The 25,947-nt window shown below is 43.9% G+C and overlaps 1 protein-coding gene across 6 annotated transcripts in view; it reads left to right on the top strand.

Annotated features, from left to right (window-relative positions):
- The window catches only part of DGKD (diacylglycerol kinase delta), a 98,741-nt gene that overhangs the window by 37,622 nt on the left and 35,172 nt on the right, over positions 1 to 25,947 (top strand). For 4 of the 6 annotated variants that reach the window (XM_030574863.1, XM_030574859.1, XM_030574860.1 and 1 more), the window contains 6 exons: positions 20,407 to 20,511; positions 21,310 to 21,442; positions 22,319 to 22,425; positions 23,151 to 23,276; positions 25,076 to 25,178; positions 25,700 to 25,862. In XM_030574863.1, coding sequence (XP_030430723.1) covers positions 20,407 to 20,511; positions 21,310 to 21,442; positions 22,319 to 22,425; positions 23,151 to 23,276; positions 25,076 to 25,178; positions 25,700 to 25,862 — 737 coding nt within the window. Of the gene's footprint in view, positions 1 to 2,389; positions 2,691 to 10,698; positions 10,782 to 20,406; positions 20,512 to 21,309; positions 21,443 to 22,318; positions 22,426 to 23,150; positions 23,277 to 25,075; positions 25,179 to 25,699; positions 25,863 to 25,947 lie in introns of those variants that run through there. The other 2 variants (XM_030574861.1, XM_030574862.1) reach the window with 2 other exon arrangements.

Here is a 25,947-nt window from a genome sequence, read left to right as displayed (position 1 = left end):
TTGGATTCCTCAGAGCCCTACAATTTTCTCCAGTTCTGTTTGTGAGTGCTCTCTGATTTCCCTTCTGCATCTTCTCAGCTTGCTTCCCCTCCCAAATGCAGAGTTTTTGGATCCATTTTAAAAGTGCACTTGAGAACTTTTCCCTGGTTTTTCAAAGCAAAGAGGTTTACTAAAAGCTGTTGGTTTAGATCCGAGATATCAAACATCTAGTGTTTTCTAACAAAGGCAGTTGTCCTTGCATTTCATAAGTTCCATTTGTCTTCACTGTAATGGAAAATTTAGTTTCTGACCTGGCAAAGACTGGCCCTTCTCTGAGAAAAGCAGCTCCAGCATCCAAGCAGTTGTGCTGCTTAATGGGTAAATACTGCACTTCAAGTTCAGACTAGCAGTTGACTTAGTTTCAGGAGATGGGTCCAACTCCCAGTTAGTATTGCCTCTGCTCCTAAATCTACTGACCATGTCACCTACCCTTAATAATAAAAAGGTTGCCATATTCCTGGATTTAGGCAGGGTGACCTGTTTCTTGACACTACATCTGGTCTCCAAGCTGGCCAGAGCTCAGCACCCTACTCTGTCCTCTTGCTTACAAAGAGTGGTACAGTTAGAGGCACTAAAGAGTGGATCATCTGTGTGAGAGCTGCATGAACAACACTCTTTGATAGGAGGAAGCATGGGAGCTAATGAAGGAGATGGCAAGCAGGGAGGAGATAGCAAAAAAACACAGGGCAGGAGTGACTGGACTAGGAGGAGAAGTTGAGGAAGAGCTTGTGAGGAAAGAGGGGACAGAACACTGGGAGGAAGGGAGAAAAAGCAAGGAGTAAAAGAAGCAAGAAAGAGAGTGGAAGGAGGGATACCTGGTGTGAAGAGAAGCCGCAGGATCGGGAGAGATCAGGCAGTCAAGAGAAGTACCTGAAGATTAAGGGCTTTGTCTATACCAACATTTTAATTTACAGCAAGCTGGGATGTGAAACTACCCCTACACTAGCTTGCCACAGACTGTCTGTGTGGACCCTGCTGCAATGCATTAACAGTTTACTAATTCGCTTTGATCTAGACATCTTTGAAACGGAATTAGATCAAAGTGAACTAAAACTGTTAATGCACTGCAGCAGGGTCCACAAGGATAGTTAGTCCATGGCAGGCTAGTCTGGTGTAGATTTACATCCAAGATCACTGAAAACTAAATGTTCATATAGACAAGTCCTAAGATAACTAGCACAACAGATCTTGGTTCCATTTTGGGAGGAGAGTGGCTTGATTTGGTTTTAGCCCAAGGAAAAGATAGCGCCCATAAATCAGGGAAATGGGCAGAAGGGAAGGTGTTTTTAAATGCTAGGAATTGTAAGATGATACGTTTGGGGAGAGGCAACAAGAACAAAGAATGTGTATGTGAATTAGATGAGGAAGAGTTGATGATTAGAAACACAGTGCAGGTAGGATCACAGTGCTGTGCAGCAGACCAGGGCCATCATGGTGATCTGTTGCGTAAATAAAGGAATACAATTCAGATATAAAGATACTGATAAGTCTTTTATGTAAGACATTGGTAATATCTGGCAGCTGATTTCTTTGCTGTGTAGAGGTAGCTAAAAGGGAGAAATAGAGCAAGGAAAGGGTATAATGTGATTTTATTTGTTTACTTACACTAACGAAATCTAAAAAAGATATATCGCCCAGGTTTGAACTGGAAATAGGAGTTAGGCCAGATTTGGCTGCGGAGCCAAGTGGTGTGATGGGAGCAGTTAACAAATGCTTTTTAAAGGAAAGCCCAGGGCTGAAATAAAAAAATGATTATGTATTTCCTGAAGAGTAAAATGTACCTGCCATAACAGGGGATGGACTAGATGACTAGCTGGGCCATTGGATCTTTCCAGCCACAGATCCTGTGTCACTTCCAGCCAACAGCTCTCGAACTGGTTTTCCAGTTGTTTCTAGCAGACATTCTTCTCTGGGATCTGTTTGGACTTTCACCCAACTTCTGCTTCTAGTGACCTTTACGCATATTTCAACATCAGTTCATCGTCTCAGTTTACTCAGAACCTAGCGGTTCTGCAGGAGAAAGTTCCCAGATGTCAGCTGAGGCAGACAGGCAGTGTGTGTGTGGAGAGCCTTAGTGGTTTGATCCCCCTGTATTGATACTGTCCTGAACGCTGCTGATTGGAGCTGATGCACAGACACAGCACACAGTGGGGCTGCCAGTAGCCCTCCTCTTGACCCCTCCTCTGCTGTTAAAGTCTTGTTTGTTGAAGAGGTGGAGCTTGAACTCCTGGACGCCTCCATAAACTCCTCTCCACCCCCACTCCGTTGGGACGTACCTCTCAGCTCTGGCATAAGACAGGAAACAGCATATTATTACACTCAGCGCCTGCCTCCCGGCTTCACTGCCTGCAGAAGCAAATCTGTCCCAGCTCCTCCTTACACACACAGCTAATCATCTTGTGGAGAGTGGAACAGAGCTCCAAGAGAGTGGCTGCAGAGAGGAATAATCCTATTAATTTTATGTCAAACAATCGATCGTGTTTGTTCGGAGATGGAGGAGATATGGGCAGGATCCTCTAATTTAGAAAAGGATTGAATATGGGTCTTCAGCTTTAAGACCAGAAGAGTGAACAGGGTTTGCTGGACTAGGCATCAACAAAGACAGCACCTGCCCCTGGACAACTGCCCACCAGGAATTCAGATTCTTTGGAGTAAGTGTACTTCAGGCTCTCTGTCTTGTAAAGAGAATTATACTCTCCTCTTCTGTGCTGACGCATATGTAAAAGTTATATATAACTGGAATGAGTATGCAAAAGTGAGTTGTTGCCTGTGGTACGGTTGGAAGTACATCCTATTTCATAACTGATGAGTCCCCTGAACCAGGGTCACAGGGAAAGAAGCAACATGGCAATTCAGGTTAGAGAAATATCTTACTCCAGTGGAGTATTCTCATCTTCTCTCATTGGTATGGGGAAAAGGGACCAGTTGCTGTAAATTTCAGGAAGACGTGTATGGAATTGCTTGCACTCACAAATGAGAGCATGTTGTCATTTCTTGTGAGGGGGAGGGTACATAGGACATTGTCCTTCTCCAACCATTCCTCTCTGGAAGCATATGAGATCGTAACAAGAGGCAAATATGGCTATCTTCTTGTTACTTTACACTATCATCATCAGGCAAGTAAGATGACAGCACCTGCCTGATGAAATGGAATGGAAACGGATGTTTTCCCCTGAAGGTGAATGTGTCTGCTGTACTGTCCCAGAGTAACCTGCACTCTGCCACTGGAGAGTAGCTGGTGTTAATGTTTTCGCTGAAGAAGCTTGTCCTTGAATGAAGGACTACTCAGAACTGTTGCAGCTAGCTATCAGGCTGGGAGTCAGCTCCCAGTTTGTTGGCTCATTAGCTGGGTGTCTGTAAGGCACTGCTGGAACAAGAGGAACCAAGGTCAAAGGTTCCTTGAGCTGGTTTGAAATATAAGCACCAAGGAAGAACATGTTACACCACTACCTTGATATAATGCCATCTGATATAACACGAATTTGGATGTAATGCAGTAAAGCAGTGCTCCGGGGGAGGAGGGGCTGCGCACTCAGGTGGATCAAAGCAAGTTCAGTATAACACAGTTTCACCTATAACGTGGTAAGATTTTTTGACTCCCAAGGACAGCGTTATATCAAGGTAAAGGTGTACTTGTTTTACCAGGGAAGAAATATAGAACTTCTGTTGTAAGCTCTTTGCAATAAGTCAGACTCAGCCCTCGAAACCAGGGTCAGACATGACTGTGTCAGGATACAGCAGAAAATTCTTTGTGGTCTGCAACTACCCTGAACTCCCCAAGACGTCAGGGTCATAGATAATGCGCTTCTGGGAATAACCAGTCTTGTTGTTTGTGGAAGGGGAATCTCCTGCCTCCAATTCCTCGGCACACAGACACAAGCTTAGCACAGTATGCTTCAGGGAGTAACCTGGCCCTTCAGGGTAATGGGGATGAAGGCACAGAGCAGGGGAGGAGAGTTTCCCCATTCCAATACATACTCCATAACGTACACAGTCACTTACTTCAGGAAGCCACCATACTTAGTGGGGAGGTTGCCCCCAACCACACTATTCTGTTCACAAACGGTGTGCGTCAGAGAAGGCTCTGGGAGGGTGGGCATTGGAAAGGGACCAGCTGCATAGTCTCACTAACAGAGGGAGAAATTCCCCCATCTTCTCCCTGTCAAAGTATCTTCTATAAACAGGACAAGATCACAATGCAGTTTGAGTAACCAGGCTCCTGAGTGGATTGTTGTCATTCCCACTCCTGCATGCATACACAATTAAAAAAATTGTACATACTCTGCTGATACGTTTAATATCTATAGTAATACTGGTTGCTTTCAGATTTTCCTTTCTATCAGAGTTACAAGAACTGAAAACAGAACTGCAGACAGGAAATGCTGTCTTCATTTTAACTAATGAGAGTGTCGCTGCTTTTCCCCCTCATTCAGTGCAGGCTGTCCCCAGTTCCTATTATATTTGCCCGAGTTCCTAAATACCCTGTTGCTTTAGTTATTTGCACACCAGTCCTCAGTAAAAAAAAAAAAAATTGTGCTGGAGACAGGCCCTTGGTAAACAGACATTTCTGACTCAGTGCTAGCCTATGAAAAGAATCTTTTAGAAATCCTTTTCCTGTCTAGGATTCCAGGATTTTTAATCTGATTTCTTGCTGGAACTGGTTGTTAGTCTGCTCTCACAGGACATGCAGAAGTAGAGAGAAGCCATCTAAGGGAGGTCTTGTGGGGTATTGCTTCAAATACAGAGGAAAGAGCTGAATGGTCCCTGTAAGAAGTTGTACTGCTGAGATTGGTGATTCTTCTTCTTCTTTAGATTACAAGAACACCCGAAAATATGCTAGGTGTTTCTCAGACAGATGAAAATGCTGTTTGGAAGAGGTGAAATGTGACTCCACATCTCTGACACATCTCAGGGGCAGGATAAGTAGGGAGTTTTAAAGTGAAGGAGAAAGCTATGAGAATGTTTGTTTGTAAAGGTATTTTATTCCCCTACAAGGAAATTGATTGGTATGGAATTAGCACCTGTTCCTGCCCTTGTGCCTGAACACTAGCAGCTTTTGTTTTCTACTTTGTTTGCTCTTTGGTAACCTTAGTGCATTATATCCTGTGTTTAATCTACCTTCCTGAGTGAGTTTACAAACTCTCTGCCTATCCCTGAAGAGCAGGAAAAGGCCAGAAGAGTCTGAGGGACATTAGAAGCCATTTCAGAACATGGCAGATGTAATTTTAAACTGGAATTGCAGTAGAAGAAAAGGGCTTCTTGTGTGGATGCACACTCTTGAAGCCTTGTCTACAGCCAGGAAAAGGACCTGCTGCTGACAGTTATCAGCAAAGGCTCTTCTCTCATTCCCCCCTCTACTGATCTTCAAAATGGTTTAATGGCTATTGTAGACAGAACAAAACCATCCTGAATACCATGACGCTAAGTGTGGTAAGCCCCTCGGTTTGTCATGCTTTCAGTAATTATGCTGAAAACAGTGTACTTCCTTTTGTGCTAGCAGTTAACCTGTTTTCAGCACTATTTAAGTGAAGGGCTGTGGGTAGCTATTGCTAACAGTAAGCTGTCAGCAACAGATCATTTTCCTACTGTAGGCAAAGTCTTGTCTTGCTCAGATTTTATTCGCTGCTAGCCTTGACAGGTATCATACCACCAAAACAGCAGCTAATAACAATAGAGAGCATTGACTTGTTCCTCAGTTCATGATTATTTGCTTCTGAGTGAATGACTTGGAAACTTTCTCTGAAATGTCTTTAGCTTCCCAACTTCACCTTTATTTCAGAATTGTGTAGTTCCATTTGGGAACATTTTTTCTGAAAGGACTTTGTCCTGTGAAAGTACAAAGGGAAGAAAGGGCCTTTTCCCAGTGCTCTATGGAATAAGTGAGTAGGCAGAGATTTTCACCATATGAACTGACTGAGCTTTATACCTGCTGACCAGTGATGAGGACCTTTCAATACACTTCCTTTCTGATTATAGGAGTCCTGGAATCTACCCTTGTCTGTGCTCATTCCACTGACTGCCAGGAAGAGGAATGCCTCTTGTTTAGGAACAGAGTTTCCAGAGGCATATAGGAATGTGACCCTGGGATGAAAGATGGTCATTTTCTCAGAGAATGCTCTGTTTTGTCAGCTTTCCCACTCTAGCATCAGGGAAGAAGATGAGACATCAAGATGTAGAATAAACAAAAATTAAACTTTATCTGGGGACATGTTGTGCCAACAAATACTATCAAAGGCAGAGGGCTAGTGCATTTATTGCATGTAGGCCTAACAGATCTGGTATATATCATAAGAGAAACACATCTAGTTAATTGAATCTAGTCCCCAAAAAGTGCAACATAGTGCGTGGCTGAGGGGTGAAAACATTATCTATCTCTTTGTCATCTGGTCTAACCTGAAATCTGCCTGTTCAGAGTTAAGTCTAAGAGCTGTGTAGAATCAGAGAAGATTAGGGTTGGAAGAAACCTCAGGAGGTCATCTAGTCCAACTCCCTACTCAAAGCAACACCAACACCAACTAAATCATCCCAGCCAGAGCTTTGTCAAGCTGGGCCTTAAAAACCTCTAAGTCCAGGGTCAATGTACCAAGAGTGCTGCAGGTTAGTATTCAAGTACGTAGAGAATGCAGCTCTACCAAAAAAATCTTATTGCTCAGGTCTTTAGCAGATTCTTCAAAATATTAACTCGACTTTTATCAGATGGAAATGAAAGGTAGTTTCCATAGTTGGAAACTATCTGATTGTCAGGAAAAGCTGTTTTCATTATAAAATAACTACATTTCTCTGTGAAAGTGGTGAGTTCTGTCTGGGATGAAAAATGTTCAGTGTGGCATCTGGAGATGAGGGGAGAGGTATGGCACAATTAGGCTATGAATGCTAATGGGGAATATCCCAAACATAGGTAGTTTCATGAAGCTCTAATTCACTGAACTGTCTTGGAGTACAGCACCGGATCATCAGGGTTTGGGTGCATTGGCGGAGCTGTGTGAAGGGTGCATTGTAAAGCAGGACAGAGGCACATTGACAGAGATGTGTGGAGGAAGCCATGCTTCAATCCCTCATCTTCTGAAGCATGAAAATTCAACAGAATTTACTTCTTGCTTCCCAAAAGAGAGAGTCTTGCCTAAATTGTGTCACGTTGTTATTCCAGCCTGTAGAATTGTGATCTCAGCCTCCAAATTCAGTTGTCTAATTGAAATTAATGAGATACACTATGACAGTTTGGGAGAGCTGTGTATGTACAGCTTATGAATTCTGGCTGATTTTATGATTTGCTGTATCATTGAATAGCTCAGAGGATGTGGCTGTCAGTCCTGTGCCATCAGGAATGGTGTCCTGTTCCAGACCAGGGATAAGAATAGCTCCCATTCAGATGGGAGCACATTAGGACAATCCGATGGACACACCCTAGGTGAAAACAGTTATCTCCAGCTTCTTTGCAGGGGGCTGGGGTTTGAAGCAGAGGACTTTCCCAAGAAAAGGGAAACAATGAAACTTGGCGTTAGTGCTAGCCTTTTAAAAACCACAAAGGCTGAGACAGAGGAACAAAAGGAGTGTGCTTGTTTAGCACAGGGATCCCTTTTAGGACTGCAGGACGAGTCAAGGAAGAAGGAAGCTGGCTGCTGTGGGATGGGGAGAAGAGCGAGATGTACACACTGCATGATTCAAAGGAGACGCGGTGGGCAGAAGTGGGGATCCTGGACACCCTTGGTATTGGTGACCGAATCCCAAAGAGTGCTCGAGGGATGAGAAGACTGAGGCAGAGAAGGGTGTATCGATGTTGTGTTGTTTTATCTGGATCTGTAGATTTCTTGTGCTATCTTGTCGCAATTGGGGTACCCTGGGGGGTATAGAGTAGCTGGACCTTGAGGTCCCATTTCTGTGAAGGACTAATGTAGTCTGTGTCTGGGGAGTGTGCCAGAGAGACCAGAGAAAGAGACAGTGCAAGGCACCTACTCGGAACAGGGGAAGCTTAAGAGCGCACAGTTCCAATTCTGCAGTCCCCAAACACTGCAGCCTGCTGAGTGTTACCAGAGCTGTGACACACGCTCCTAATCTGAAGTGTAAATTGCTAGTGCAAGGCTGAAGTTTATGCTTATGCTCCCTTTTTCATTGCCTGCTCTGTAAATTAACATACTCATTGAAGAAACAGGAGCTGCTTTAGCCATGCTTACTCCACTTTATACTTTGGCTTAGCAGCATGTCAAGCAGAGAATCTGCCATACACCAGGGAACTCCTTATAGTCAGTCCCATCAATACTGTGCATTATGAGCTTTAGCAGCAGCGTGCTTGAAATATGTTAGTGCTGATGAGTTACTGGTCTAGCTGGTAAACATAACTATCTGTTTTTAGGTATGTCATTATTCACTTTACAACTGTAGCTGCTCCAGGAGCTGGAGCTGATAAATGGCTGAGCCACTGTAATATTAGAATCATAGACTATTAAGGTTGGAAGAGACCTCAGGAGGTCATCTAGTCCAATCTCTTGCTCAAAGGGGGACCAACACCAACTAAATCATCCCAGCCAGGGCTTTGCCAAGCCAAGCCTTAAAAACCTCTGAGGATGGAGATTCCACCACCTCCCTAGGTAACCCATTCCAGTGCTTTTCCACCCTCCTAGTGAAATAGTGTTTCCTAGTATCCACCATAGACCCTCCCTATAGCAAGGTGAAACTCACCGGTGTGGCACCTCCTGCTGGTCATCCTGGGAATTAGCTCTCCAGCTCTGGAGTGCCCTCTACTGGCCCATGTCCCGCTTGCCTCAGACCCCCGTGTGCCTCCCGAACCCCGGTGCCCCTTCCCTCAGGGTTCTGTCCTCTGCAGTACCCCCGCAGTCTCTGGGTCTCCCCTCCCAGGGGAACCCCCAAGCCTCTATCCCCACCTTGCCTCAGTGGCTCCTGCCAGTCATCATCTAGCCCCCCTGCTCACTGGGGCAGACTGCAGTCTGTAATCCACTCATCACTGGCAAGGGGAGGTTTGGACCTGCTGCCTTTGTCTAACCCTGGGCTGCACTTCTGCAACCCCAGTACCTGCTCTGGGCCTTCACCAAGGCCTGCAGCCTGGGGAGTTGCCAGGCCGGAACTCCCCCGCTCATTTGCCTGTCCCCAGCCCTGCTCACCCTCAGGTACCCTGCTCAGTTCCCAGGCAGCCCGGTCCTTCCCTCTCCAGCGAGAGAGAGGGACTCTCAACACCTGCCTCATAGCCCTTTTATAGGGCCAGCTGTGGCCGCTTCCCCAGTCAGGCTACCCGGAGCAGCCCTTTCCCAGGGCTGGTTTAACCCCTTCAGGGCTGGAGCAGGGTAACTGCCCTGCTACACTCCCCCACTGCAACTTGAGACCATTGCTCCTTGTTCTGTCATCTGCCACCACTGAGAACAGCCAAGCTGCATCCTCTTTGGAACTCCTCTCCGGGTAGTTGAAGGCAGCTATCAAATCCCCCCTCACTCTTCTCTTCTGCAGACTAAATAACCCCAGTTCCATCAGCCTCTCTTCATAAACCATGTGCCCCAGCCCCCTAACCATCTTCGTTGCCCTCCGTTGGACTCTCTCCAATTTGTCCACATCCCTTCTGTGTGTGGGGGTGGGGGGCAAAACTGGACACAATACTCCAGGTGTAGCCTCGCCAGTGCCGAATAGAGGGGAATAATCACTTAATTCGATCTGCTGGCAGTGCTCCTACTAATACAGTCCAATATGCCTTTGGCCTTCTTGGCAACAAGAGCACACTGCTGACTCATATCCAGCTTCTCATCCACTGTAATCCCCAGGTCCTTTTCTGCAGAACTGCTGCTTAACCAGTCGGTCTGCGGCCTGTAGCATTGCACGGGATTCTTCCTTCTTAAGTGCAGGACTCTGCACTTGTCCTTGTTGAACTTCATCAGATTTCTTTTGGCCCAATCCTCCAATTTGTCTAGGTTGCTCCGGACCCTGTCCTTACTCTCCAATGTGTCTAACTCTCCCCGCAGCTTAGTGTCATCAGTGAACTTGCTGAGGGTGCAGTTCATCCTATCATCCAGATCATTAATAAAGATGTTGAACAAAACTGGCCCCAGGACCAACCCCTGGGGCACTCCGCCTGATAGCGGCTGCCAACTAGACATAGAGCCGTTGATCACTAACTGTTGAGCCCGACACTCTAGCCAGCTTTCTGTCCACCTTATAGTCCATTCATCCAGTCCATACTCCTTTAACTTGCTGGCAAGAATACTGTGGGAGACCGTATCAAAAGCTTTGCTAAAGTCAAGATCAGAGGTAGGCAAACTACGGTGCCCCGCGGGACCGTCCTGCCTGGCCCCTGACCTCCGACCAGCTCCCTCCCTTTTTTCATAAAATCACTGTCTGTTTTGGATATGTTAGGAGCTCTTGGGGGATTCAGAGTTCTTAAATTTGTGTGCAGGGCTGTGTGTTTGAACAGGATATGAGCAAAAGGAAGCAGCCAAAATTATCAGGTCCTGTCATACACTCACTTTTGGCTATCTTCAACAGTATATCGCACCAGAACAGCTATATTTAGCAGAATCATTTCAAGTTCCTCTATCACTCCTTTTGTGTCTTTTTCCAACCAGCTCTGTGATTGGGCCAGAGTGTTAACTTGTTTTTCTGTCTCATGTGGTCACTGAGCTCACCAGATCCACTCTGATAAAGCAGAATCATACTGTGTTTGGCCAAAGCTGCCACTTGAGCTCTGAGAAGATTCTGGGCAGCCAGGAAATACTGGGGAAGGACCAGAATGAAGAAGTCAATGGGTAAGGACTCCTTTGAGGGAAGCAAGCTGAGAGAATGAAGATTAGGCTTCACTCTCACTGCTAGGAGGAAGAAGAGAAGTGGCTCAGTAAAAGAAAAAACAAAAAGGTTGAAATGTAAAAAGAAATCCTGCTACATTTTGGTCTAAGGAAGGGAATCCTTATTGAGTTAGCTTTCTAGTGTACAGGTTCACAGTTGTTCACTGGGGATTGACATCCAGGGGAGTCCAGTCTGTTTTTTGAATGTGAAATTTGAGATTTTCCTCGCTTGGTTCCATCATTTGCCAGCTGGCCTGACTTGAAAAGTCAGTTGAGTTAAACTGGTCATAACTTTTTGGACAGAGAAGTATCATGGTGACCTAACTGGCATCATCAGCCAGAAGGGAGATGGCAAACCTGGTTGGTGGATGGACTTCTTGGTGAAAAGCTGCAGGAGATGATGCTGAGTCCCTGAGAAGTGTTAGGGTAGTGTCAGCATCTAGCGTCAGGGACTCTGTGGATATGGGCTCAGAGCACAAGCTCAAGCCCGAGCCCGAATGCCTACACTGCTGTTTTAGTGCCATAGCATGAGCCCAAGTCTGTGCCCAGGTTCTGAGATTTGCTGCTGATCATTTTAAAACCCAGTGTAGACGTACCTTTGGCACTGGCTTCAGTCAATGATTTTGAATTGGATGGCTTGAAGAATGGGTTTTCTGTGATGAGATTGAGATGCCTCAGCTGGAAGTGTCTGCAAAGACTCACTGGAGAACCTGTGAATCTTCTTGATTGCCCAGGGGTAGTTGGCCGAACTGCCATGATTCTAACAAGTGACACACTTACTGGGGTTTCCATAGAAGGTGTGATGACGTTCTCTGTGGTACTGATAAACTAAATTGAGTCCTGTCTGAAGTGAATAAGAGTTTCTCTGCCACCAATATCCTTAAGCCTTTTCTGTCATTCCCATCCATTCTGATGACTCTTCAGAATAGAGTTAATGAATGGCACATTCCTTGCCACTACTGATTAACTCTGATGCCATGGTACCTTGGGCCTTAACCAGGCAACTGCTTTATGCACCAGCAGTGATGTTATAGACCAGGGGTAGGCAACCTATGACACGTGTGCCAAAGGCAGCATGAAAGCTGATTTTCAGTGGCACTCACACTGCCTGGGTCCTGGCCACCAGTCCAGGGGCTCTGCATTTTAATTTAATTTTAAATGAAGCTTCTTAAACATTTTAAAAACTTTATTTACTTTACATACAACAATAGTTTAGTTATATTATATAGATTTATAGAAAGAGACCTTCTAAAAACGTTAAAATGTATTACTGGCACACGAAACCTTAAATCAGAGTGAATAAATGAAGACTAGGCACATCACTTCTAAAAGGGTGCCGATCCCTGTTATAGACTGTGTTCTAATGCTAGCTAAGGGAGATGAATCTAGCTAAGGGAGATGAATCTAGTTCCCATTTTAGGGACCAAACCTGAGATTCATATGCCAGAAAGCTCCACAGCTCTCAGGGTCTATAAAGCAACTGCATCGGTATTTGGCATTCCCTTTTTAGGAAGAGCAAGCCAGTTTAATTTGCTTAATAGTTCACATCATGATAAACCTTTGAGCCACTTCAGGGTCTGACTACTCAGAGTTCTGCCAACCCCAAAATAGGCCAAAAAACACAAGGGTTATTATTAATCTCAGGATTCTGTTTGTTTGTTCTATCGTCTGATATTTTTTTTTAAACTGTCGGGGGAAGCAATCCCCTCCCTCATTCAAAGTGAATCAGTCCCTTGTTTTTGTGCTATCCCATTATATGAGAACAAGAGGTCACTGGATGACATTACTGCTTGGTAAATTTAGAACAAATAAAAGGAAGTGCTACTCACATAGTGCAGCATCATCCTGTGGAATTTGCTGTTCCAGGGTGTTAGTCAAAAACTGGAACTGGAACTTAAAAAAATAGTCGGACCATTAACATTTGGAGCCATGTCAGCCAAGAGAGGGGTAACCAAATCTCATGGGTCAGTGTGTCAGCTGATCGCTGCCATGGTGAGAAATGAATGTATACGATTCCCTGATTAGAAAGGTGCATTTTTTATATATTTTTTTTTGTGGAGGGCCACTGCCGCCTTTTGAAGAATCAGAAATTAGCCACTTCTGGCAGCAGGCTATCAGGCTGGATAATCAGCAGTCTGATGCAGAATGGCACATTGTATGTATTTTCCACTGCATGCATCTGATGAAGTGGGTTTCAGCCCATGAAAGTTTATGCTCAGATAAATTTGTTAGTCTCTAAGGTGCCACAAGAACTCCTCGTTCTTTTTGCTGATACAGACTAACACAGCTACCACTCTGAAAACTGAGTTTCAGGTTGAAATTTCAAGTTTAAATGTGCACAAACAAATGTTTGAGGATGGGGCCTTCCTCCCACTTGGCTTCTTGGACCCATTTTTCCCCCCAAACCACTCTCCTCTTCTCACTCTCCTCAGTGGGGACAATTTTTCCATCAAGTTCAGTGCTCCCTGTTCCATCAAGAGCAGTCCTGTGATTTGCCTACTCCCCTGCCTGAGTGTTAGTGTTTTCCATCACTGTAATAAATTCACCTCTTGAGAAGAGGAAGCTAGGTTGAGGGAAGAATTCTTCCACCAATCTAACAGTGTCTACAGCTGAACTACTTCTCTTATGCATATGAATTTTTCACACTCCAAGTGACACAGCTAGGTTGACCTAAGTTTTAGGTGTAGACCAGGCCTTAGTAGATGATCATTGAGGATTCTGGTGTACCAGATAGTGTAAGAGCAATTAGCTGCCTAATGAGTCGTATATGTCTTCCTGTAAGGTATCTGGCATCAGCCACTATGAGAGACAGGTTACATATAGGACTAGATGACCTGTTCGCCTATTCTGATAGGGAAATACCTCTTTTGTGTTTTCCGGGTTCTTATTTGTCACCGTTATTGTTTATGTATAACCTTGTACGCTATTTCACTGCTGATAGTTATATCACAACTACGGTAGGTCTTCATACTCCTTTTACAGGAATTATTAGACAAAGCTGCTAAAGTTAAAATCTCTAACAAAGTTTTACAAAAATCTTGAATATCACCCTATTTCTAATTAAACTGGAAGTCGGCTGTGAGATTCTTGGTTTGGAAGCAAGCATTTTGGACTCATTCCGTCAGTTCCCATCACGATGACATCAACAATCTCAAGCTAAATGTTTCTCTAGAGCTGTTATTAAGTTGGGAATTTTGCTGTCTGAAACCTGTTTACAACTTTGTCCTCACTTCTGGGCTTGAAGTTGTGTGCCAGACTTCTAGTTTCAGGTCTGTGATTTCTTGCGTAGCAGAATAAGGTATGAAAATACCTTTAATTAATTAATTAATTAATGTAGCATCTGGAAATCCCCAGTCATGGACCAGGACCCCATATTGCTAGGTGCTGTACAAACACAGAACAAAAAACAGTCCCTGCTACAAAGAGTTTACAATCTTTTCACCCATTTTTTGTCTCCAAGCGTGTAAACTTTGTGTCTCCAGCACTGAGACACAAATCTGTCTCAGTGCTGGATTTTGGCATTTTATCATGGCTGCATTATATGGCGTTAGAATCTAACATTCTTCATTGGACCAATTCTCTGTGGAGATGCAGGAAGTTTGAGACCCCAGAACTGAACCTTTACCAAAAGCAAAAACAACGTGGAGTTGAAAGACTAACAGATTTATTTGGACATAAGCTTTCGGGGATAAAAAACCCACTTCTTCAGATGCATGGAGTGAAAATTACAGATACAGATGTAAATATATATTGGCACATGAAGAGAAGGGAATTACTTTACAAGTGGAGAACCAATGTTGAAGGCCAATTTAGTCAGGGTGGATGTAGTCTACTCCCAATAATTGATAAGGAGATGTCAATACCAATAAAGGGGCAAATTGCTTTTGTAGTGAACCTGCCACTCCCAGTCCCTATTCAAGCCCAAATTGATGGTGTTAAGTTTGCAAATGAATTGTAGCTCTGCAGTTTCTCTTTGACGTCTGTTTTTGAAGTTTTTTTGTTGAAGTATGGCTACTTTTAAATCTGTTATTGAGTGTCCAGGAAGACTGAAGTGTTCTCCTATTGGCTTTTGTATGTTACCGTTCTTGATGTCTGATTTGTGTCCATTTATCCTTTTACGTAGAGACTGTCTCGTTTGGCCCATGTACATGGCAGAGGGGCATTGCTGGCACATGATGGCATATATCACATTAGTAGATGTGCAAGTGAATGAGCCTCTGATGGTGTGGCTGGTGTGGTTGGGTCCTATGATGGTGTCGCTAGAGTAGATATGGGGACGAAGAAGGCAATGGAGTTTGTTACAGGGATTGGTTCCTGGGGTAGTGTTTCTGTGGTGTGGCATGTAGTTGCTGGTGAGTATTTGCTTCAGGTTGGGGGCCTGTCTGTTACAAAAAGCAGCTTCAGTTCTTCTGTCTCCTGGGCCAATATTTTTGATTCTTGTTCTTTTAAGAGGATGAAAAAAATTGATATTAGATATTGTGATGATACTGGATAGATTTCATATTCTAAGGAAGGGAAGGAATAAAAACAGCAGAATAAGGACAGTGGGTTTTAAAAAAAAGGTAGGATCCCATGGGAAGAAAATCTAAGGGAAAAAGGAGTTCAGGAGAGGTTGCAGTTTCTCAAGGAGACAGTATTAAAGACAAAACTGTAAACTATCCTAATGCAAAGGAAAGGTAGACAGAATAGTGAGGGGCCAATATGGGACATAAAAGGCAATAATTAGAGGTTCTTCAAATACATTTGGAGCAAGAGAAAAATGAGGGAAAGTGTAGGTCCTCTGCTTAGCCGGAAGGGAGAGCTAATAATGAATACCATCAAGAAGGCTGAGGTGTTTAATGCCTATTTTGCTTCAGTCTTCACTAAGAAGGTTAACAATAACCAGATACTCAACACAATTAATATTAACAACAAGGGGGGAGGAACAGGTTAAAGAATATTTAGGTAAGCTAGATGTATTCAAATCAGCAGGGCCTGATAAAGTTCATCCTAGGTTACATAAGGAACTAGCAGAATCACTCATGGAACTTTTAGCAGTTATCTTGGAGAACTTCTTGTAGAGGAGGGTCACGTCCCAGAGGAATATACTGGGCATGTGTAGTCTTGAGAAAAGAAGACTGAGGTGGACCTGATAAGTCTTCAAATACGTTAAGGGCTGTTATAAAGAGGATGATGATCAGTTGTTTTCCACATCCACCTTGGAAGGTAGGACAGGAAGTAATCTGTAGCAAGAGGGATTTAGGTTAGATATTGGAAAAACTATTTAACCGTAAGGGTAGTTAAGCTCTGGCATAGGGTTCCAGGGGAGGTTGTGAAATTCCTATCACTGGAGGTTTTTAAGAACAAGTTGGACAAACAACTGTCAGGGATGGTTTAGGTTTACTCGGTCTTGCCTCAGAGCAGGGGGCTGGACTTGATGACCTCTCAAGGTCCCTTCCAGCCTGAGATTTCTGTGATTTAATTTTTTTTTTTAATTTAAAAAAGGAAAGAAACATCCAAGTATTGCACTTCTCCAGTATGGGTGCCTATACTAGTCATGTCCTTACTTTCCACTCGTTTGAAAGGATGTTCATGGCAGTAAGGCTGCAAGTTTAATCTATGTAGATTCAATATTTTATTATTTTTACAGTGGCCCCAGAAGTGTGCAGGGTGTTTTACAGAATAAAAAGAAAATAAATTCCCTGCCTTGAAATCTGGCAGTTGCAAAGTGAGAGAGGGACATTTTAGGATGTCTGTATCTTCTGCAGCTGTGGTGGAGAGTACCTGCTCAACTACTTTTTTGTCCATGCTCAGCCTTGCATATTTTATATGTGTGATCTTTTATAAACTCCACATTGCTTCTAACAGCAGTCTGGAAATGGTGGCCAGTATTTCTGTAGTCTTAGGGCTTGACTACACTTGCAAGTTAGAGTGCCCTGGGTGCTCTAACTCCCGATGTGTCCACACTGGCAAGGCATGTAGAGTGCCTGGACTCTGCAACTGGAGCGCTCCTGGTAATTCAGCTCCACGAGAAGCAAAAAGTTTGTTGCGCCCCGGCTGAAATGCCCAGACGTCAGTGTGAATGAAGTGTTGCGTTACTGCGCTGTGGTTGACCTCTGGAAATGTCCCGTAATCCATTGAAGTCAAGTGGCCACTCTTGTCATTGTTTTGGAATTGGCTGCAGGAATGCGGATATGTCCTTTCAAAACTTCGTTTTTGACAGCCGGTATGCTTATCTGCTCTGGGACAAAGGAGGAATGCCGCTGTGTGTGTGTGTGTGTGTGTGTGTGTGTGTGTGTGTGTGTGTGTGTGTGTGTGTGTGTGTGTGTGTGTGTGTGTGTGAGAGAGAGAGAGAGAGACGGGGGGGGAAGGAGGGTCTGCTGCTGTCTGAACTTACAAGACAGCATGCTGACATGCTCTCAGCACCCCAAAAACTCTCTCTCTCTCCTTCCACATACATACAACACACTACCTGTCACTCTCCACCCACCCCACCCTCCCGCATTTGAAAAGCATGCTGCAGCCACTTGTACGCCGGGATAGCTACCACAATGTACTGCTCTTTGTGGCGTTGCAAGAGCTGCTAATGTGGCTATGCCAGTGCTTTTACAGTTGACAGTGTAAACACAGGGCAGCATTTTCCCTGCTGCAGTCTCCGAAGGCTGGTTTAACTCCCAGCGCTCTCCATTTGCAAGTCTAGCCATGCCCTTCGGATGTGTCTTCACAGCACAGTTAGCTCAAGGTGTAACTCATTTTTTACCTCTAACTTGACTACCATCCAAATCCAAAACTGTCTGCTCAGGGGTTCTCAAACTGGGGGTCAGGACCCCTCAGGTGGTCACAAGCTGTCAGCCTCCACCTCAAACCCTGCTTTGCCTCCAGCATTTATAATGGTGTTAAATGTATAAAAATATACAGTGCAGTACACCAGTACTGAAGTTTGAGAACCACTGGTCTAGCTCAATGGAAGTGGTGTTTTAGGCTCAAGCTAATTAGCCTGTAAGGAATGGGGGGCAGGAGGTAGGTGCAGAGGCAGATTTTGGGTTTGTGGGACCTTGGGCCAAAGCAAGTGGGGGGCCCTCCCTATCCCTTCTGCTTGCAGTCCCCCCGGCAGCCATCCCACTGGCACTCCTGCCAGGGTGCAGGATTGAGGCGCAGCATGGGAGCTTGCCCTGCCCTACCCACCTGGTGCTCCTGCCAGGGAGCGGGGGGAAAGGGGTGTATTTTCTGAAGAGCTTGAAAAGAAAATAATGTTTCTAGGTGAATATTTGTTTGCCATCAGTTACAGTGCAGTGTTTAAACTACTATTGCAATAATGTGTGGCATAAAGAAGTTTAATTTTAAACTGGAATTTGGCTGTGGAAAACTGATAGGTTAACAGGCATGTTGATTGTTTTTTAATTCATCTCATGAGCCATAATGGAAGAAATAGGAAGTGAGTGGAATATGGAGGCTATCTTGGATCAGAAATGTTTAGGAAAAATCTATTTTCCTATTAATATTTATTAGGGAGAGATTTACATTCTACCAAAATAGGAAATGGGAGAAGAGTGAAACAAGTAGCGTGGAGAGGGGGGAAATGCCAAGAACTAAAAAGAGAGAGAGAAGGAGGAAAGAAATGAGTGAAATCTAAGGGCAGAGGAGATTGCTTTAATATGGGAGGAGAAATATTTATGTTTCCTTTAGCTCTTAATCTGCTTAATTTTGGGAGGAAGTCCTTTTGCCCCATTTGAAAACATGTCTGGAGTTCTCCTTACAGGCAAATTAACCCCGGTTCTTAGTTATATCTACTTGTATTCCTATCCAGGCGCCATGTTATTTAATTGTTTAATTTCACAGCACCAAAAAAATTAACATTTTTTTATATGCACGTTTGAAAAATGGAGCCACTCTTGGTCAGTCTTTATTGCAATCACCAGCCCTGGCCTGAGCCCCCTTAAGGGTTTCATCTGGACCAGGTCTTATTAACCATTCCACTCTCAACAAGAGAGTTCTTGCGGAAATTAAATCTAAGATTTCACATTCTCTATACAGATGGTCCGTGCTTAAATGTGGCTGTTATTTCTTCCTCCGGTAATGATTTTATCCATTTGCAGGGATATACAGTGTTAGGTTTTTCAGAATATGACTTTTTCTAGAAGATTTTAAGATTAAACCTGGATAAAGCAGCAGCAAATGTGCTAGATTCACTGAACTTTTCCAGCTAAATCTTCTTTCTCTCCCATGCTACTTTAGACACAGATGCTATTGTTAAAAGTCTATAGGGCAGATTTTAGGGCTGTATTGAATTATAGTGTTTTAGGTTTGTTACGGAGCAAAGTTAAAGTTGAGAGCAGCCCACAATTATCAGCCTGTTTTTGACATGCACAGTTACCTTATCTTAACCCAAACAAAGCCATTCTGTCAGGTGTAGTCTTCGAATTTTTATGGAAAGTTTGAGGTAAATCAAATCAAGCTTTCTGGAGATAAGAGGGTTAAACGATAAGATGATCTCAATTTTAGAATATTTTCGTAATTTTTAAACTTATTTTCACTTGTCCCAACTCCAGAATGGGTTGATTAATCTATAATCTGTTGGTTTTAGTTAGCAAGAATTTACATTTGGGAGAGCTGTTGTCAGAATGAATACTGGTGTGTCTCACTTTCCCTGTGTGATACACCAATGCCTGGGTGGCGGGAATAAGGATGTGTGACTTTGACTGAGACCTTCTGGGGTAGGTGAGGCTGCTCCTGCTGTCTGCATGTATGCTATGGCAGGTGCCCTTCATAACCTGAAACCCAGGAGAGGGATACAGCCAGGTGACTCTTTTGCCCGGGAAGCAAGACAAAGACCAGGAGGAGGAGCAACGGGAGTGTCAGAGGTCGGATTGCTGGTAGCTCGGCAATCTGCTTGGGGAACTGAAAGAGGGGAAGTCCAGGGCGTCTGGCCTGTGACTCCCCAAGATGGACTTATCAGAAAGACAGTAAGAGTGAGACAGTCAGTTGGGTTGCTTTGCAACTTTCACAGTCACTCGTGATGAAAGTGTGTATTGTTGTAGGACAGGATCATATCCTGGTTTTGAGGTTCTTAAGTAATAGAGAGTTGCAGCTTTAACTCCAGTGTGCCACATATTTTGCATAGGAATGTTAACTGGTAGAAGTTGGCATGTTGCCATGTAAACAAAATAAAATAGAAATTGGTTTAATATTGTTCAAATTAATATGAAAAATTCCATCAATTTTTTTTTAAAAACCTCATGCAATATCCATGCAGTTAATATGTTGACATTGCTGATATATATATGATTCATTTCTGTATTGTGCTGTTCTTTGGATGACTTTCCAGTGCTTTTCTCAAACTCTAGTTATTAGTGAATTCAAGAGTCAGAGTAGGAACAAAAAACTCTTCAGCTCTGTAAACCCTACAGAAAAAGAGCATTGGCCTCAGAGGCAAGCAATACCATTAAAGTGTCATTGCTCTTTGCTCAGAGATACACAGCTGATTGCTGAGGCTGTCCTCAGAAGCAGTTTAATTTCATGTGATAAAGGTTGTTCTTATTCCATGTTCCCTGCTCTCTGTTCTTCCTGACAGCCCTGGGACTCACCGTAGTGATTTTCTCTGTCCTGTCAGGTTATCACCCCGTGTCGGAAGCTCATCCTCTGTGCAGATAACAGAAAAGAGATGGAAGATTGGATTGCAGCACTGAAGACTATACAGAACCGTGAGCATTTTGAGGTAATAGAAGAACCCTCTTATTTACCAGCTGCGTTTTGTGCAGTTCCTCCCAAATAGCATCTGTTTACAGGCTTGACCCAGTGCCCATTAATGGGAGTCCTTTCATTGACTTCAGTGGGCATTGGATCAGATCTTATATACAAAACCTCCAAACTGCTGCCTGTGTACAGCTCCCTCTTACAGTGACTTTTGTACTCTGTACACTCCCCTCTTGGTGAGTGTTAGAACACTTACCACAGGATAGATAGGTACAGAACACATACCTCGCACCCCTTGTCTTCAACTGCTTGGTGTCAGCCTACCACCATTGCCCTGACTTGTCACACCTGCTCAGGATTCAGCCTCTTGCAACTGCAGTGTATCCAGGTGCTTGGTCTGTAGCAACCTAACCCCTTGTCCTTCTACGGCAGTGGCTCTCAAACTTTTTTACTGGTGACCCCTTTCGCATAGCAAGCCTCTGAGTACGACCCCCCCATATAAATTAAAAACACTTTTTAATATATTTAACACCGTTATAAATACTGGAGGCAAAGCGGGATTTGGGGTAGAGGTTGACAGCTCGCAACCCCCCATGTAATAACCTTGCGACTCCCTGAGGGGTCCCAACCCCCAGTTTGAGAAACCCTGTTCTACATGCTTAGCCTGCCTAGTGTGTTAACTGCACAAAGCCTGCTCTCTCCCTACTCCCTAGAAAAGATCGTGCTGTTTTTGCCTTTTCTGTCTGTTATGTTTGAGTTTCTCTCTTAGGAAAACTCTCAACCTCCACCTTAAGGTTTACTGTCCTGTATTTATTTTAAGTCTACGCAGTACAGTATGGACCATTTCTCAGGGATGCATAACTGGTACGCCTGCTCACATGCTCGGCCAACGTACTGCAACGTGTGCCGGGAGGCATTATCTGGGGTCACGTCGCATGGACTCTCATGTGAAGGTAAAAGCACTTTATTGTCTCTCACTCAGGGCATATTGCCAGAGTGACTTGTTACTGTATTCCAGAGATCATTTAAAACAATGGAACTGTTGTTCACTGTCTACAGAATGGGCCAGAAGAAAAGTGACACCAAATACTCAGAAAGCTACAGAGTATGTAAGAATGGAATTCTTATGGGCTCGATCCTACATTCCGTTTGCTCTCAGATTCCTGTTGGCTTCCTGGGGAATTTGCTGGGTGCATAACGAATGCAGGATCTGGTCCTTGGAGGGTTGTATGAAGATGACAGTGTGTGTAGTTTTAATTTTGGTTCTTATGTTGTTGGCTCTGGCAGTGGTGTGGTGAAGCACTGCCAAAATCATTTCTATAGAATATTAGAATTTTCCAGATCCAAAGTGTGAAAGTATCCGTTTTTGAAGAATCAGATTGAAAGTGTGTTTTTTATTATCCACAGCAGCAAGTGCATGTAAGTGTTTGAATCGCAGGAGGTTAATCTTTGCTCAGCTTTGGCATAGGAGACATTTACAGCTTCTTGCAGCTCATACTTCTAGCGTGGAGAAGGTTACACCCATGGTGTATAAAGGGGTGCAGGCATATTTTACTGTACATATCATGTCATATTTAGCAAGGGGATAATTAACCCTTGTACAATCCAGTGGTGAAAATGAGGAGCAAGAGTTAGCAGTTAGAGCAAAATAGAGGTTTTTAACCAACTCTGTGCATTAAGCTCTGATAATTTTGCCATTGCTAACGAGGCAGAGGGTGCTCTCTTTCGGAGCAGACATTTAAAGCTCTGTGTTTCACTGTTCAGTCAGCCTTTATGCTCATACTGTATGTGTTCAGTGGCCGGATTAATTTATTTTTCTTCCTCTTTAGTATGCAAGTTTAAAGCTCACAAGCGGTGTGCTGTCCGGGCAACCAACAACTGCAAATGGACAACACTGGCGTCTATTGGGAAGGATATCATTGAAGATGAAGATGGGGTATGTATTGGCCTAGACCATGTCCCCTCTGGGTTGAATAGCTGGAACTGTGGAGTCTACTTTGCATATGTACCTCCACACATGCTGCTTTTGAGACATCAGGATGGAAAGACTAGAAACAGTTGAAGCCTTCTTTCCCCAAGTCCTGAGGTGGAAAAATTAGACAGAACTGCATGGCCCGGGGTTGGCAAATACTCTGTACAATTAACTGTCCTGTGGAAATAACCAACTTTGTCTTTAAATGCAAATGGTATGTAAAGCCACTTGGTGTCAGAAAGTGGTGTTCTTTATGAAAGAGCCTTCTGTTATTATTCATGTGTTATATTGATAGGATTCCATGATGGCCAGAGACATAACTGTAGAGTTATGAACCATCAGAACATGGTGCTTTGAGGTTGATTAGTTAAGGGTGTGGTTCCCAATGTCTCAGTCTTGGGAAAGGAAGGATGGTCCAGTGGTTAGGGCACTAGCCTAGGACTTGGGAGACCTGGATTCAAGTTCCTGCTCTGCCACAGACTTCCTTTGTGACTTTGGGTAAGTCACTTAGCCTATCTGCGCCTCAGTCCCATGTAAGTACTTAAGATCGATAAATAGGTGTTTCCTAGAGATTGCCCTTGCTGGCCTCAAGCGTCACATCTGGGTGTGTCTCATTGCTACACCATGTCTTATATTCTTAGAGTTGTAGTCTGAAATCTCACAGTGGTCCCTCTGTGCTTGGTTTGCAGATTTCAATGCCACACCAGTGGCTGGAAGGAAACCTCCCCGTGAGTGCCAAATGCATGGTGTGCGATAAAACATGTGGCAGCGTTCTGCGCTTACAAGACTGGCGCTGCCTCTGGTGCAAAGCCATGGTAAGCTGAGTGAACGTGGTGTACCTCTGTGATAGTGTCATTTCCTCATTGCTCAGTGTACACGTGGCTGTGTGCTCTGTTACTGCTGTTTGTGTGAAGTGACAGTTCAGGCCAAGCTCTCATTCAAATGTATCCATGTTCTTCTCTATGTCATAGGTGGCCTGCAAAGGGTAAGAAGTAAGGCTTCTGCCTAGTTGCTTCACTGGAATGTGAATATGTAAGGCCTGAAAAGCTTTTTCACACCAAAAATATTCTGGATTTTTTTCTGCCCGTGTGTTCCCTTAGAAATACCTGGATTGTCATGTCTATCCATCATCCTTTTACCAGAGATATTTGATGAAAGAATCTAAAGTGTAGAGGGCGTGTCCTTGGCCCTTAGCTGCAGTGGGTAGAGATGATGAATCTTTTACAAACCACTGTTTAGAGCTAAGTAGGTATTAACAGAAACAAACAACAAATCGGGGAGTTTTAAACCACTGCAATAAAAACCATTTCCCCTCCCAATTCAACAGGTTTCACTTGCTTAATATCTGTGACATCATAAATCCTGCTATTAAGGAAAAAAAGCAGTACATGAATTTCCCATGTTAAAAATAAACAACAGAAATTAAAAACAAAATATCCCTTATGCTGGGCCTTCTCCATACATTAGAAAGGAGCAAAAGGTCACTAACCTAATTTCTGTTTACCTTTGCAGGGCACTTTATCACCCTCTTTTCTTTCTTATCTTACCCCACACCATGTCAGTTGCACCCACACTGTATATTTACCCTACTTCCTCCCTTCTCTCTGCTTTTCCATTCTCTGTGTTCCCTCTTTCACTGCTCCTTTTTCTGTCCAGGTTTTTCATTTGATTCCTACTTTCTGGGTCCCCACTTGGCCAAAATGTTGAAAACTGGGTGCCTGAAGTGAGACTTCTAAATCCAGATTTAGGCACCTAAGTGGCCTGATTTCCAAAAATGTTGGGCACCCAGCTGTTCCAACTGAGGTAGGTGAAGTTATACCGGGGATTAACTTGGCCCTGTGGGTCCCAACCTTGTTATCATGTGCTCTGAGTGCCAAGCGCCCATCTCGAAAGGAAAGGCAGCATGTATAAACAGGAAGGGCTGAGGAAAGCTAAGAGAAGAGATGAATGCACTGTGAACCCAGTTTGCTGCATGGGGTGTATCTATACTGCAGCTAGGAGTGATCTGCCTAGCCCAGGTAGACAGACTCTCATTAGAAGAGCTCGAGCTGGCATGCTAAAAATAGCACTGTGGACACTGCGCTCCTGCAGAGACTTGAACTAGCCAAAAGAGCTTGAACCCAAGGGATCAGTGTGCTTGAAAGTCTAAGCTTCAACATCTGCAGTGCTAATTTTAGCACACTAGCTCAAGCCCTGCTAGCATGAGTTTTGCTCTCAGCTGAAGGGTAGACATACCCTTGTGTTTGTCTACTCAGGAAAGTTAAGACAGTTAACTAAAGGTGTGAAGTTAATGTGTATAAGTGAAAATGCTTTAAACCTGTGTTTAATGTAGCTTATGAATTAAGGCAGCTTTACTTCTGAATTTGAGTGTCCACTTCAGTTTATGTACATTAACTTCACGCATGTAGTTAAGTGGCCTAAATCCTCAAGTAGACAAGCCTTTAGATCGCTTTCTTTAAAATCTCTTTGGTCACTTCATACTGTTGATTCTCGTTTCTTTGGATGCCCTCCCTCTTTCCTGGCTGTTCAAGTCCTCTTTTTAAAGTGGGATGTGTTTCTGCATTGTGGAATAGGATTTAGAAGGAGCTGGCTGAATACAGTTTTATTATTTTAGGTACACACAACCTGTAAAGACTTGTTACCAACTAAGTGCCCCCTTGGCCTCTGTAAAGTATCTGTCATCCCTCCCACGGCTCTGAACAGCATTGATTCAGATGGTAAGTATCCACTAATATCTTCCCCTCTCTCTTTCAGCTGCAGGCCTTTCAACTAGATATTTTTACTCCAAGGTCCTAAAATGACTTCTGCTAAAATTTCAAGTAAAACCCAAACTGGAGGTTTTGACTGAAACCTGAGAATGAATGATCTTATCAGTATTGAGTTCCTTGGGCTGTTTATTTTGATATTGCATTCAGTTTATTTGCTGTTGCCCCCAAAGTTTGCTGCAGCTATTGTTGTTCATACTGCAAAATGCAATTTTGGGGAGATGGGGAAGCTGGCAATTCAAGCATCTGGCTAGAAGAACTGCAACATTTGACCTCATGATTGATGGAAGGTGGTTCGTGCTGGATTCAGTGCTGTGTCCATTTGGCATTTACTCTGCGTTTTCAGCACCTCAGAGAAAGAATTAACTTCTTCATCCCTGTGCTTGGAGAACATTACTGTTAGGTGTGAGGTTCTTTCTTTGCCCCTCCCCTAGTGCAGCTTCACCTTTTCTGTGTTCCTTCTTCCCATTCAGGGTTCTGGAAAGCCACTTGCCCCCCATCCTGCACAAGCCCCTTGCTGGTCTTTGTCAACTCAAAAAGTGGAGACAACCAGGGTGTCAAATTCCTAAGAAGATTCAAACAGCTGCTGAATCCAGCACAGGTCTTTGATCTTATGAATGGAGGACCTCACCTTGGGTAGGGAAATATTCTCCGGATGAGCAGATTCCTTGTAAATATCAAAGAAACAGCAATGATTAACTCTTTGATTTGAAATCTCTCT

Source organism: Gopherus evgoodei, chromosome 9 (genome assembly GCF_007399415.2).
Source record: "Gopherus evgoodei ecotype Sinaloan lineage chromosome 9, rGopEvg1_v1.p, whole genome shotgun sequence".
NCBI lineage: Eukaryota > Metazoa > Chordata > Testudines > Testudinidae > Gopherus > Gopherus evgoodei.
The sequence above is the reverse complement of the archived record's forward strand: the minus strand, read 5'-3'. Positions and strand labels throughout refer to the sequence as shown.